General features: G+C 35.3%; 1 protein-coding gene across 1 annotated transcript in view; it reads right to left on the reverse strand.

Moving 5' to 3' along the window:
• VPS13A (vacuolar protein sorting 13 homolog A) overlaps window positions 1–15,931 on the reverse strand; it is a 105,965-nt gene that overhangs the window by 62,504 nt on the left and 27,530 nt on the right. The window contains exons 21-29 of the mRNA XM_079331223.1: window positions 13,371–13,503; window positions 12,451–12,568; window positions 8,722–8,860; window positions 4,669–4,753; window positions 2,792–2,964; window positions 1,236–1,392; window positions 842–921; window positions 548–607; window positions 314–470 (exon numbers count right to left, since the gene is read on the reverse strand). Coding sequence (XP_079187349.1) covers window positions 314–470; window positions 548–607; window positions 842–921; window positions 1,236–1,392; window positions 2,792–2,964; window positions 4,669–4,753; window positions 8,722–8,860; window positions 12,451–12,568; window positions 13,371–13,503 — 1,102 coding nt within the window. The remainder of the gene's footprint in view (window positions 1–313; window positions 471–547; window positions 608–841; window positions 922–1,235; window positions 1,393–2,791; window positions 2,965–4,668; window positions 4,754–8,721; window positions 8,861–12,450; window positions 12,569–13,370; window positions 13,504–15,931) is intronic.

Consider the following 15,931-nt stretch of genomic DNA (forward strand, 5'->3'; position numbering starts at 1 on the left):
AATCACCATAAGGCCACCAAATGCATTAATTCATACCTGGAGAAAAACAATAAAAACCTGACAACAGTTTATGGGTTTTCTATTTACATTGACTTAGTGCCTCGAACACATAGCAAAGGTATGCCTTGACCTATATGTCAGAAAACTGTACATGGCTAAGGGCACAACCCTATAAATACATACAATTTTAAGCAAAATTTCTCATATCAAACATCACTGACAAGTTTGCAAAGACAGAAAACATATTTGTTTTATTCCTTATTTAAGTGAAGAGAGAGGAATGAAAAGAGAAAAAAATAATTTAGAAACTTACTTAATTTTTTAAGAACATCCTTTTTCTCCTCTGTTTTTTCATGGATTGGTTCTTCTGCAATTTTAGTTCCTTGTTTAGGTAAAAGATTATTCAGATAGTTGATAGCATTCAGCAGAGCTTCAGTATGCAAATGAACATCTAGAGAAGAAAAGTTCACCTAAAAGAAAAAATTTTGTTTATCCACATGCATCTCCTCCCAAACTGAGGAAATTATGTTATAAACAGGTATCATACCTTTATTTTCTGTAGAACATTTTGATAGACAGTCTTCAGTTCTGGTCCTTTAATATCAGTCTATTTCACCAAAAGTGCACATAAAACAAACAAATCAGAAGTTTGTAAATTCCATTTATGAAAGCTTATTTGTAAAACCACTACAATTTAAGATGTAAAAGTTATTCTGTTGAAAGAACAGACTTTGCATGTGACACTCAAGATATTAAAAACATCCATAAGTAACAACATGCATATTAATGTGATGTTTATGACATGCTTACAATTCAAAAGCAAAGTCTACTCTTTCCTAACCTTAATATACTCCAGAGTGAGAAGATCATCTTCTACATTATCCAATGTAGTAATTATGTAAACTGGCTTGTCATTATCATCTAAAAAAAAAAAAAAAAAGAAAAAATTTAAACTTTCTTTATCTAAACTGCCAACTAGGCTACTAGCTGTCATTACTGTTTAATCGCAAAACCTCTTTTGCAGATGTAAAATGGTTAAACATCTCTCTACAATCATCAGCACCAGAACATATTTACCAAAGCACTAATAAGACGATGAGGATTTACTTGCCTCCACACTGGATTTAACTTAGGATGCAAATCTTCCTTGTTTGACAAAAGATGTATAGAGTCTCTGAAGACAAATTGACAGTGTTCTTTATGAATAATTCCTTGACCAGATTACAAATGCTTACCAATATACTCTGGGCACAGAAGACCAACTTCACGAAGGAAAGCACTCCCAGTCATGTCAAATGTTCTCATTTTAAGTTCAGTACCTAAGCCCAAAATATCAAGCTGGAGCACAGGCAACTCAGTATCACCAGTAAGACGGCATAATGTAATTAAGACCTAAAAAAAAACCCCAAAACACACACCCAAAAGAAGTTAAAAAACCTCTTAAGTTTTTATACAGAATATAATACATTCACTTATATTTTATTAGTTAATGTCTATTTGTGTATTGTTAATTTAACTTTATACAGTAAATGCCTTGGAAAAAAATAGACAATTCTACAAGAAGTACTGGCTGCTGATATCATAACAAAAACTTCAAACATCCATGTATTTAATGCTAAAGTAACCATTGCACAAACTAAATTATCTTTTTTAAAAATACTGTACAGCAATGTTCAATACAGTCAAAACTAGCTTTTCAGTCAGCACAAAGTGTTTACTACTTTCACTGGAATTTCTCTGAATTTTTTCTGCTAAGAGATTCCCAAGCTGAATGTCTGGCAAGAGAATTTACTCCATTTTCACCAATGCATGACAATACTGTTGTTAAATAAATATGTGGCTGAGCTGTTGTATCCAGCTTTGACAACTGACAAATACATTTATTCTTCCTTAAAATATAATGCTGTCTAAAAACAAGGAAAATCAAAACAAAACCCAATAAGTAATCTCAAACTATGTGTCATTAGAAAATAATGCAAAACACAATATCCTCCTTTAAGACTAGTAGTTCTAAATAAGGTCATGTCAACACACGAACAGTACATTTCAATTTTATTTGTAGTAAAGATGTAGTATATAGCATGCTACAAGCTAGCTGTGGTGTGTTGAAGACATTTTGTGAGCTCTACCATAAAACAAAATTTGTAAAGTTAACTGAATTTGTACAATTTGTTTTGAAAATAAATTTAAAGTAAAATACCCTGAACTGCAGAAATAACAGTGGCACAGCCATGATAGTGTAATGACAAAGTTAATGATAGTATTGAGAGACAACCTCTTTTACTAGAAACTATACACTTAGCATTTGGATAAAATACTCTTTTTTCCCCCCATAGGCTTGAAACAGCAAGAACACAGAAAACTCTTACAATGAAGATGTTACAGATTTACATGTGTGGGCAACAGCATCTGGGGAAAACTAGAACCAAAAAATATGGTGCTTGTTACAACATAAAATATTAATGAAGTTTTCCCATTGGCCACAGTAGTATCTGCAAAGAAAGATGTCACAAATACATATTTAGCTAAAACAAATATGTAATGTAATTTCTGAGACATAGGTAAAGAAAATTCAGTGACAAAGTGAGTTGGGAAATGAAAAGGATAAATTGAAGCATTTCAGTGATGACAAGGATACAGAAGTACAACTATGACTTGGAAAAAACATTGAATATTTACAAGCTAAAATGGGGAATGAATATGTCTGCAGATATGGATTTATAAACACAACAAACATGGAAAAAATTAAAGTTCTGCTGTGCTTTGGGCAAATTTTAAAAGATAATTTTACCTCAGCTACTTCAAACTTCAGCTGGAAATCCGTCATATTTTTCAAAGATTCTTGTTTGTGTAGGGTTTTTCTCCTTGCACTGACAACCTTCTTGAGGGAATCAGCTGGGACTTCAAAAAATGGCACATCTTCCACAGGACTGCTTAGTGCATCATAAAATTCTTCTTCTGATTCTACAGATTAAATCCCAACAACATTACCTATGCAGTCAATTTACACAGCCATTATTTTACAGTACTACGACCTAGTTTTTATATCTATAAAAGCTTAAACATACAAGTATCTAGCTGACAACTAACAACCAACAAATTCAGTTTCCATAACCATCTCAAGTCCTGCCTCCACAACTTTACATCCCATCTACAGCTGCCTCCATCATGTCATCATAACTTCAGATCTCATCAGCTAATTCCGTCATTAGCATTCTCTTACTTTTGGCTTTGCAAAAGACAGCAAAAATGATGCTTGTCTTTGTCTTGCCTTTGGTGGGACTTAACAGCTTAATCTGGCTGCTGATTAGACTGTTGTTGACAACAGGACATTGACACGGGTCTCAATACCAGGCACTACTTGGGATTTCTGCCTGCTGTAGATCTCCCATTTCAGAGAGACTATCAAGAGCTATCAAGCTTTTAATCTACTTTACATTAGTGCAGAAATATAACCAAAATAAACAGATTGCAATGCCTTGTGAAGGTCTTCACCTAAAAACCATACACTGAAATATAGGGTAACTGTGTGGAAGAAAAATCCTTCTAAAAAAAACTCAACAAATTATATGAAGTATTTTGTAAAGCTTAAAAGCAGCCCTGAGTTCTTGGACGGTGAAGGATAGAGAATTTAAAAAAATCACTTAGAAGGACTGTATAGCTGTATGTATATTATAGATTAAAAACCAGATTTGAATCAAATCTAAATCTAGCTATTACTTTCTCAAATTACTTGTTGCAACAATGTATTCTCACTTCAGCCTGTTTTTTAAGAACTGAAAGACATTTCCACTCTACCTCTGGACACTTAAAGGAACTCATATAAAAACAGATGAAGATGTTCAAATACATATTTTTATACATCATGCATACACACTGAATTTTAAACTATAAAGTACACATAATAACTTTGCTGATAATTTTGCTTGTGTTTGCTAACCACACAAATCATTAACTTGAGAAAGGAGTAGTAGCCTGGTTTTCTGTTTCTCCAGTTGAGTGTTTTGGCATCACAAACATGACTGACACTGATATAATGAATATGACACTGATAAAATGAATAACACTGATATATTTGATTATTTTTCTAATGCAACTACTAGATGAAATGCTAGGATCTAGCTAAGCTGTTTTGAACAGCTAGGCAGTATTGAACACAACTGGTTGTCCCACAGTCAATCTTCTGCTTTACTCACTAGAAGTCAAAATGTTTGTTTATAAAAACACAGCAGTTTCTAACAGTCATCATTTCACTACTCATAATTTAAATCCACCTAAGTAGAAGAGAAATCCTTCACCATAAGAAAATAATTAAAACCATCATCAGAGGACTTATGTACATGCTAAAGTTAAAAATTTCATTCTACTTCAGATGCCTTCACAAAAATAAACCTATCATACCAAACAAAATTATCCTGCTATGCCCTCAGGAAGGGAATAACATAAAACAGAATACAGAATTTTATTTTTATGAGAAAATACTCAAGTAGTTTGTGCATGCAGTATGAATTATAAGCTAAACACAATATAACACTACTCATCCCTCAAGAACTTGAAACAAAGCCCCATATCCTTGCTTACAGCAAGAATATTAAATTAATTCAAAGAACTCAAAAACTTTCAGCTTGACCCACTTCTTAAGCAAGACTTTAAAACAGATTATATTACCTGACTCAGCAAATGAATGAAGATCCAAAACAGGACACATGCCTTGCGATACAAGTGGTGTTGAAAGCACAGGGGTCAGTACAGCCTGAAACAGGAGATAACATAATTTTTTTTTGTATTTATTGGTCATGCTATTGCATGCATATATGCTGCATCCAAGTTTTACAACTTAGGGAAATGTAATGTGCAAATCAACAAGTGTGCAACTTAAGTGCAAATCAGAGTTAAACACTTACATTACTAAAATTATAAGCATGGGGAAAAATTAGGCCTAAATATAGGTAGAAGCAGCAGATATTGCACTTGCATCTAACCAGAGGAAACACGAGGAATCACAGTGAAGGGTTCAAACATTCTACTTCATAGATCAAAAGATGGTCAGAAATGGCACATAATATGAAAAATCATAAAAGACAAAACCTAGTCCCTCAAAGGACTACAATACAGCAACTTCAGAGAACCAGAAAGATCAACGGCTCTTTACAAAAGCAATGTAAGTGCTGGGTGGGGAAAAATGAAAGAAGAGATACACAGAACATTAGAGCAAAGAGGACTGCTTTGTATTTCATAGAATCATAGAAGCATTTAGGTTAGAAAAGACTCTTCAGATTACCAAGTTCAACTGTAAAGCTACCACTGCCAGACATGATTTAGTGGCAAACATGAATGCCACATGTACAAGTCTTTTAAATAGCTGCAAGGATGGTGACTCATCTACTGGGCAGCCTCCTGCAATGCTTCACAATCATTTTGGTGAAAATTTCCTAATTTCCCATCTAAGCCTCCTCTGGAGCAATCTGAGGCTATTTATTTTTGTCCTGGCATGTTTTACCTGGGAGAAAAAACCAACACCTCAGTCTATCTTGCAGTGAAGAGCCCAAAACTGAGCATAGGATTCTAGGTGCAGCCTCACCAGTGCCAAAGACGGGGACAATCACTGCCTTGGCCCTACTGGTCACACTACAGGATGCCCTTGGCTGCCTTTGGCTCCAAGGGAACACACTGGCTCATGTTCAGTTGGCTGTTTACCAGCACTTCTAGTTCCTTTTCTGCTGGACAGCTTTCCAGCCACCCTGTCCCCAGCCTGTAACATTGCTTGGGGTTGTTGGGACCCCAGTGTGGGGCCTGGCACTTTACCTCATTGAATAGCACTGCTTCAGATATTAGCGAAAAAAAAAAAAACAACTGGTAAAGCACTGAGAGAAGGCCTCACAGTAGTTTCCATCTTTCTCACAAGAGGAAGCAGAGGGGAAGACACTGATCTCTCCTCTCTGGTAACCAGTGACAGGACTCGAGGGAACAGCATGAAGGGGTGTCAGGGAGGTTTACACTAGGAAAAGGTCCCTTACCAAGAATGTGTTGGTAACTGGAACAGCCTCCCAAGGGACGTGGTCACAGCACCAGCCTGGGAGAGTTCAAGTGTTTAGACAATGCTCTCAGGTATATGGTATGACACCTAGGGATGGCCCTGTGCAGAGCCAGGAGCTGGGCTTGTGATCCTTGTGGGTCCTTTCCAGTCAGGAATCTATGATTCTGAGTCTTCAATTGTAAAATGCAGTCATGCACAACCCAGAGTAGTAACTGAAAATATGTGAAACGCCACTAGAGTGCACTCTAGAACATGAATTCTCCACTCCACATGGTTGCATATATGACAGAATTCAGTTCTCTTAGTAAAGGTATCCAAATGATTCACCATCAAGTCTCAGAAAGCAATCTCAGCAATCTGAGTTTGTAAAGACCTCTCACCTGCAAGTTCCACATGCACATGTATTATACATGCGCCTCGCACAGGGTATCAAAGTAAGAGGAGAACTGTGCACTGTGTGCCCTTTCTTCTTGAGTGCCTTTGGCTCTGGACTACATGGCTGACAGCAGTTCTTTCCCCACATCACCACACTTTCTCCCCTCCCTTGTTACTGCACCTTTCAAAGCTCAATTATCCACAAAAATCACACTATCAATCTATATGCATTATGGCAACAAGAAACATTCATTTGAACATTGTTTCCAAGTCTACATTTTTCACCTGGCTCTCAACATTCCCACATCTCTCTTGGTCACCAGCCTATGTAATCTGACTTTACTGAATATATTCATGTCAACGAAGTATTTAAGAGCATTTAAGTGTCTTGTAACTGTGGAAGTGTCTCATCTGTAACAGTTCCACATTCTAAGAAAACAAGGAAGAAAACCTGTGAAATTTGACTTCATAGTACCAAATCATGAAAAATAGCCTTATACAGCAGTCTGAAAAAGGAATTCACATTCTTTTCAGTTCAGAAATTATGAGATGCTACCAAATTTCAGAGGAATTACAGTGGAAAGGATGAAAGCACGGGAGTATAGCTGCCACCGTCAAAGCACAAAATGCACTTAAATTAACTGAATTTAACACCAGCAATTAAAGTCTGCCAAGTTCTGAAGTAAATGGAAGCTTGAGCAGACAGGTTTAAGCGTAAATTTTGATATGGATTCACATATAATGCAATTATATTTATACTTGGTCCACAGTTTTTCCTCACCTCATCTAGTGTACATCACAACTAATGTACAGGTAATACTAATTATTTCAAGGTCACTTAAAATACTTCAGATGTCATAGTTGAATTCTGCAACTAAATTCAAGTACAGTCCATGTTATAAAGCACAGGACAATCATCTTATAAATGCAGATTCTATTTATGTAAAACTAAAGTCCCAATACCTACCCTCAAAAAAAGTTAATCTGTGATTAGTTGCACAACACAACAGAGACTAAGGCAGCTTTGTTTTTTTCTTGGGTATACTATTAGTATATGAGGAGTGAAAGAAGTCAGAATTAGCTAAAATTTTAATGGCACCACTGAAGAGACTGCAAGAATCACACAAAGAAAAACAGTCTTCAACTCTCCACATACTTCCAATTGGTATGCATGTCGAATTGTTGCATTTACTGTTAGTAAATATTACACTAATATAAGCTACAGAAAATACAAACTACAGCAACAGCATTCCATAACAGTGCAAAATAATTTGCACAAAGATGGAAATATAGTTATCAAATAATCTAAAAAAATCCCAAATACAAAGATGACCACTAGTCCTGTAGAACTAAGTGCATGGGTTACTAAATATAGATTGTTAGAAGTATTTACAAAGGACAGAAAAATGAATAGACAAATTTCATCTGACTTTTAAGATTTTACATATGTTCTAATGACAAGACTGCTTTATACATCTGTAAAACATAGCCAGATCACACAGACTAGTCATGTCCAAAATTAGCAACTGTGAGTTAATTTCCTAATTCAGTTAAGAACAGCTCAAAAGGTGAAATACATTTTTCTATATACTAAATAATATGAAGGGGACAAACTTCTGTTCTGAAGAAGGTATAAACCAGTGACTCAAACCATATTCCCCAAGGGGGTGGTGAAAGATCAAGAACCCCTCTCCAAAGTCCTGATCATTACAAGCACAAGGAAGAGCTGCACTGTGTAAAGGACTTGAAACGGGAAAAGCACTGAGGTCAGCTGAAAAAAACCCTGCTACTTCTGCCAGGCAGACATTGTTTATAAAACAGATAGCGAATATTTTTTGTTTGGCTTTTGAAACTCTCATCTAACATCACATAATACTTGAACTTCAAAAATTCCAGCATTTTAACGTTTTCTTCACTACACAAAACAGATGAACCCAAATTCTGCAACACTATGGTACACATGCGAATTTGAAGATACAATTAAACTAATCCTCAACAAAACTGAGTATGTTTGTTAGTCAAGATTATTATGAACTGCAATTTAATTCCTATAGTAGTAAAACTCTGAGGAGTTCTATTTTAAATCCAAACACTGGACAACTATTTCATTATTATTGGCTAAAGTTCATAATAAACTAACTAAATAGCAAGAAAATTTCTACAGCTTTAGAGAAAGAGCTAACTTTTCCAAGAGGCACTAAGTCAATGCTTGCTCGTCACTTTCTTGAGCACCTTTCAAAACTGGAATGCTAATACCAAAAAGGCATTTTTATTATAATTTTTAATGAAATCTCTTTTAAAAACCTTACCTCAGTCATTTTTGGAGGAGAGCTGGTAGCAGGGGCACTTTCTGGCTTAGGAATGCTATCAATTAGCTCCAAGATACTTGTCACCTTCTGGTCTGATATTTGGACAGAAAGTAAAGGCAACTGTCCTGACAGTTTGAACCTGTTTTTTAAAGAACCAAAGTCAAAAGTTCCACAGTTAATACATCTTAAATTTTTTCAATCAAACTTCACATTATTTTTCTTCTGAAAAACACAAGTCTTCCTGGTCAGAAAATTCTTCATCTAATCATTGTATGTAGTATATGTACACGCATGTGCATGTATATACATATGCAATCCTTCTGCTGCACACAAAAAAGCTGCTTGATAACAAATACCCACTTAGCAGGATAATTTATATTTCCATTTACTACCCTTTGGATGAGGACTACAAATGGTATTAATAACCACTCCTGGTTAGGTTACACACAGCATATTTTCCTTACAACCAGAAATTGCTCTCTCATGTTCATGCATTTAATTATTTCCAATAAATCACATAACTGAGCTTTTACATAAAAGAGAAGGTGAAGGTGTTTTTTTGCATATGAATGTTTAGGGCTCAAAACATAAAAAAAAGAATACAAAATACTTCCTAGAACTCATGTATAGTTAAGAAGACTATAGCAGTAGCCTAGATATCTAACATAGTAATAAACATATAACAATACAGGGTATAAAAGAGTAAAATAAACATTTTTAAAAATGAAAACAATAAAACATATTTTAAGTGTATTTGAACAGAATTTGGCAAAAAAATAAGTAGAATCACATCAAACACACTGGATTTTTAAATACTTAAAACACAAAACACAACTTGGCTTCTCATACAAGTGAGTGTAACAGATGTAAGCAGAAAATTTGCTCAAAGAACATATTGTTGTTTTATTACAACTTCTACTTAGAACAGATAAAGAAGTCTGTTCAACAGACAACAGGCAGCACGAGGTGCTTAATGCATAGTATGTAAGGAACAAGACAAGCTTGCTCCTCTTTTAATGAGCTTAACTCACATGTACTTCTTCAAAGTGACATAAAATATAACACTGAAGGAGACGTCAGAACAAAAAGCTCCATATTTTCAATCCATCTTAGTAACTTTGATACTTATGAATCTGAAAAAACAGCTTGTGACACTTAAGGAAGCACAATATTGTACACATTAAACTGTGACAATAACTAGTTTTCTTCCATTTAGAAACTTCTTTGCATCTTTAAACTTACAGGATTAATTTTTAACTACTCCTCTTATTCTTTATTTCAGTTCTATCAGAGGGAGATTTAAACTCCTTTTTTTTTTTCCCTTTCTCCCCTTTTTGTTCTTTCATTATTATGGAGAAGGTTAAGGTGGGTGTGTAACTACCAGGTTTGAAGGACCTCTCTCTCTCTCTACTGTGCATGTCAGTTGCTGGAGGAGCAATAGCAATTAAATATACAATAGCAATTCTCAGCTTCATTGCACTTAAACCTCTCTACAAAAATTTGTGTATGCTGTTGAGACATTTTTGATGACTGTTTGTACAACAGACAGCCCATACAGTTAGAAGGAAGATACAAAGCAGACAAGTGCAAATAATCTGGCTCTCTACACCGCTCTTTAAACAAAAGCTTTTAAGGTTTGGGAAAACTCTGTATAGAGAATCAATTACACCCCATTTGTAGAGACTGAGGAACGGAGAAGCTAAGTGCTTCGATTGACAAGGAAATCTGCAGAAACTTTCTTCAATTCAGTCTGGAATGCCACCATCAAAGCCCCAAATAGGTACATTCATTCACATTGGAATTTTTACGGTGTTTATAATTAATGCTATTATATAGGATGCTCTTAACATTGCTATCCTAATACTTTCTTCATACAACTTCAAAAACCATGACAGACTCAGATACCTTCTCCAGAAAAATAAAGGAACCATAAAACAGGATAAAACAAACATAAAAAAAATAAAAGCTTACACAGACTATAAAACTAGAGAATTGTATTAGTGCTTCCAAATGTGAAGTAACAGAAAGAAGTGTCCTATTACCAGAAATTAAAGAAATGCAGATGTTCATATCCAGAATGAAAGTCCATTTTAAGGATTAGGAAATATGAGTAGATGAAAACACAGATGAACAGAGAAAGTCCTTTGATACAGTAGTTATTAGCAAAATTACCTAAATTAGCATTCTCCTCAAGACAGCAACATAGAAATGTGCCTTTCTAAACAAAGTCAAGACAAAGCCTCGTAAATTCATTACTATCTTGAACAGAATAACAAAGAACAATGAGTTCAATGATCACAGAAAAACATACAAAGAATCAAAAAATAAAGACACACAATCATCTGCTTCTCAGATGACTAAATGCAAAACAGGGGCCTTCCAAACTAAGAAACTAATTTGTAAAAATTTACTACATTAAACAACAACTCTGGTACTAGATTTTGCAGCAAAACTAACATCTTTCCACTCATTTTTCTCAACAGAACTATGCTATTCTATGCAGACAGTTCCAAATATTAAAACAGTTCCACATTTTAAAAAACTTAGAAAATTATACTGGACAGTATACATGACAATATTTACATGACAGTATACTTACAAAAAACAAAATATAAAGGAAAATATACATATACATTAAAAATACATTTTAAAAATATATATATATATTTATCTAACTGATGTGAGCATAATATCCTATTCAACTATACTAAAATTTACAGTTTGGGGGATTGTTGCTGACACAAAAGCTACATTTAACCTTTATCATTTGTGCCCAATGTGATATAGAGAAAAATTACACAGAAATTTCCAGAATCAGTTTGGACACATTAACTGCCAAAGCACACCTGGTAGCCAAGACAGTTAGACAGGTAGTACTGCAATACTGCAATATCTATACTCATTGAGAGAACACATCCTTAATCCAGGTTATACCTGTGTAATTTTTGAGAGATGTGAATTACACACCTACATTAAAATTATGTAATTCTGTTACATGACCATAGAAATGAAATCTCACTTTCTAACATAAAAGATATTCCTGTGAATTGCATTAGCCTTATTTGATCTTCTTCACCAAACAAAGAAAGAATAAGGAGGGAAAACATTAGGATGTTTTGTAAGCATCAAAATTCAGAATCTGGCCTCCCAGGTTTCCAGAAAGTGGCAGCATTACAAAATGCAATCATTCATTGTTATTGACAGTATTCATAATTTTCTTCTGATTAGTACAATTTCCATAACTAACAAGATTTTGCTAAACAACCCTAGGTGCAAGCTCAAGGCATTAGAGCTGCTTCTTGGAGAAGTGATCCAGAGCAATAAGGCAAGTCAAAAGAGGGGGAGTATAATAACACATTACTTTTCAAAATATTTTTTTGGTATTTATAGAACTGATTTTAAATTCCGATTTTTAGCTCCTTGGTGTTTTCAATGAGAACTGAAATGTAGCTATTAGGAAGGCTGAATTAGAAGAGGCAATACTATCTTTAATAAAAATTTTTAAATATGTTTAACATACTAATATAACATTCTATTGCCTTTTCAGTATCTCAAAATTACTTTAAATTTATTTCCTATTTTTCTAGATAAATGCATTTTACTTCTTAGATTTACATATATCCAACTCTAAAGTGCATAGTTATGACTAGATCTTAATTTTTTCCCCTCTTTTTCCCCCCTCAAGAAAGTCATGAACCATAAAATTTCAAAACTGGGAAAAATACATACCTAGGCATTCTTGCATCTGTAACAACCATAGCCCTGCTAAATTCCAGGTTTACATCCAAGGGCTGCAAGATACACTGAGGTGAATTTTTCAGCTTCCGAGCTTCTCGCCAGTTCTCATCTAGAAGAACAGATAAAATCTACTTGAAACGCTGAAAGATTCCTTCTCAGTGCACACCACAAAATTCAAGTATCTGATATTAATATATATTGCTAAAAATTCAGGTGCCACAATCTCTTTTACAGTTCTATCAACATATGTATTTACACATGATCCGAAGTTCAGACACACAAGGATAATTAATAATTTCTTCTATTCTTCTCCACACAGCTATCCCATCCATGGGGAGACTTCTAAAGACCCAATTCTTAACATGCATGGTACTGGGAGTTTAGAGTCTGGATTCTCCCCTAGAAGCAAAGGATTAAGAATCAAATGCTTAAATTTTCTGATTATGACTCACTCTATGTTGCTAGTTTCCAAAATACTCAAGTTTCCTTTGATACCTCATTGAAGTAAATTGATTCTGATTCTTGATGTAGTTTGATTCCCATCAATTTTTTATCCTCAAAAAAATGATCAAACCTACAACTACTATGGATTCTGCTTTAAATCTGGAGAAAAGCAAAGGTACTGAAGGAAAATACCACAAACTAAGTAACTACAGTCTTACATTTATTATGCAAGAAATCAAATAAGATGTCTTCAACAAAAAAAAAATTATTATAAACTTGCTAAGATTGGAATTGAAGTCTTAAAGGTATGTTTCGGAAATTCATGACACATTCACAGTATTGAATTCAGAACACTTATATTTGAAGAAGTACATTCCAAAAGACTCTCCACTGCTTTAGCTAAAAATATGAGGCAAAACAACCACATTATATTTAGTCAAAGAAAAATTACTTTCATGAATACTTACCATGTTTGCTGTACAGTAACTGCATACTGCTGAGCTGGACATCAAAACTGTCATAAGCTCTTGACATTATATCTTCAATAGAGGTTTGTCCTACCTTGATTTGTGATAAATCAGAACGTCTTTTGCTTGTCATCTTGTAACAGGCAAAAAAAAACCAAAACACAAAATCATAAATCAATTTCAGAAATACTCAGAGCATTAACTTTACAAGTATTTGTTCCTAGCACAACAAAGGATTCAGTCTTTACTATAGGTCACAGAGTCTTACAACTATCACAGCACAGCAAATATCTAAAATTTCTAGCCTGCACCAAAACAAAAAACAGAGTATTAACACCATTTCTTCCTCAAAGAAACAAAAAGCAAATTAAAATATACTATATACTCTACACTGAATAATTTTCTTTAGTAAGTCACTTATACTCCAAAGCATAAAGCCTCAAATGCTTTGTAATCACTTTGTAATCAGAATAATCAGAATTTTTATATAAAAATATTACTTTAATAAACAACTCAGACACGTGACATTTATTTCTGAACCCTGCCGAATTCAGTTGTTAGAGACAAAAAGATGATTTGGACTGTTCATGAGCAATGTCCTTCCTTTAGTATCAGTCAATATTCCTTTGATTAAGCTTTGGGACACTCATACTTCTTTTCTATTTCACATTTGAATGTGCCTTCTCTGATGTGCATCTCTGGATTCATACTCAGTTTTACCAAACTCAAGTACTATCCAAAAGAAGTAAAAGAGGTTCAAAAACTACGAACTAAGACACAGCATTTATTTTTCAGTACTGCTGGACTTCAAGTACTTTGTAACTTATATGTTAAAAATAACTTGGAAATGCAAATTCAGAATTACTAAATTAATTACCCTATTTATCTACTGAGACACAGTTTTAATTTTACATGCCATTTTTCCTCCTGGGGCTTGATCTTTTCCAGTATGCAACTGAGGGAAAAAAACTGTTTTGTGTTAGGCATAGTCATTCAACAAATGACCCACCTCTCACTTAAGCATATGTCACTCAGAATTACTAATCATACCCTGAGAGGCAACTGAATTTTCTGTTATGGTGTTTGTAACTTCTGTTAAATCAGAAGAACCAATCTAGGAGTTGCATTCACTACAAAAATTACTCATCCAGTTCAGGAAAAAGACCTCACAGGCACACTGAAGTCAGATTCTGAAATGTGTTCTTCTATGTAATTCTTCCAAGAGTAATCTTGTATATGTGGAAAAGGGAGTGGGCTATTAGATCTATTATTAGATACAGGAGGCTGTCTCAAGCACACAATCAACTACAAAGTGCCAACTCTACAAACTGCCTACAAATGATCAACATTCAAAAGAGATGATGGAATTTTTTGTCACTGAAACAACTTGGATTTACAAACAGACCACATAATTGTTAGTATTTACAGAGCAATCTCCTTAACTAATTCTACTTTCTGAGGCAATACAACTCACTCTTTTTAAACATGACCTATTGCATGCACCTGCACCGAGGCAGACCCTGTTACTAAAGCATGGTACCACCACAATTGATGTGCCTGATCAGAGCTCTGGTGAGAACATGCTGCCACCCAGGTGCCAGGCTGCAGGATGTGCCCAACTCTTTTGCCAACACATGACATCAGCAGTGAGCACACCTGTGGGAGGTGTGCCCAGGTAGAAAATCCCTCTGCTTAGTAAAACAGCTCAGGGAGGAGGGCAGCAGGTTGAGCTGGCTGACAGCTGTCTGAATGTAAGCCAGTGAGTGCCCAGGCGACCAGAAGCAATAGTGTGGCCAGCAGAACAAGGGAAGAGATTGTACTTGGCACTGGTGAGGCTAAACTCTGAACACTGTATTTTATTTGGGGCTCCTCACAGCAACAAAGACATTGGGGTGCTGGAACATGTCCAGAGAATTGCAACAGAGCTGTGGAGGGATCTGGAGTACAAGTCCTGTGAGGAGTAGCCAAAGGAGCTGGAGTTCTTTAGTCTGGAGAAAACAAGGCAGAGAGGGGCCCTTACCTTAAAGCTACCCATAAGGAGTCTGTAGCTCTTGAGGATGTAGGTGGGGAGTTAGTCTCTTACTCCAAGCAAGCAACTAAACATGCAAAAACAGCCTCAAGTTGTACCAGGAATGGTTTAGAATGGATATTAGGAAAAACTTCTTCATTGGAAGGGTTACCACGCAGGGATATAGTTGAGTCATTGAATCCAGAGGAATTGAGAAGCCATGTACACATGGCACTTAGAGACATAATTTAGTGGTAGACTTGGCAGTACTGAGTTAACAGCTGAACTCAAGGATCCCTACAGTCTTTTCCAATCAAATTGATTTAGTCGTTCTGTGATCAATATAGGCTGCTGACGGTGGAATTGAGAGTTGCTCTATGGAGTAGGGTCTGGGAGTGCTGGTGGATGAAAAGCTGGATAATACCTGGCAAAGTGCACTTACAGCCCTGAAAAACAAACATATCTTGGGTTTCATCTAAAGCAGTGTGACTAGCAAGGCAAAGGAGGGGATCCTGTCCCTCTACTCTGCTCCGCACCTGCAGTACTGCAACCT

Source organism: Erithacus rubecula (assembly GCF_903797595.1).
Source record: "Erithacus rubecula genome assembly, contig: SUPER_Z_unloc_2, whole genome shotgun sequence".
NCBI lineage: Eukaryota > Metazoa > Chordata > Aves > Passeriformes > Muscicapidae > Erithacus > Erithacus rubecula.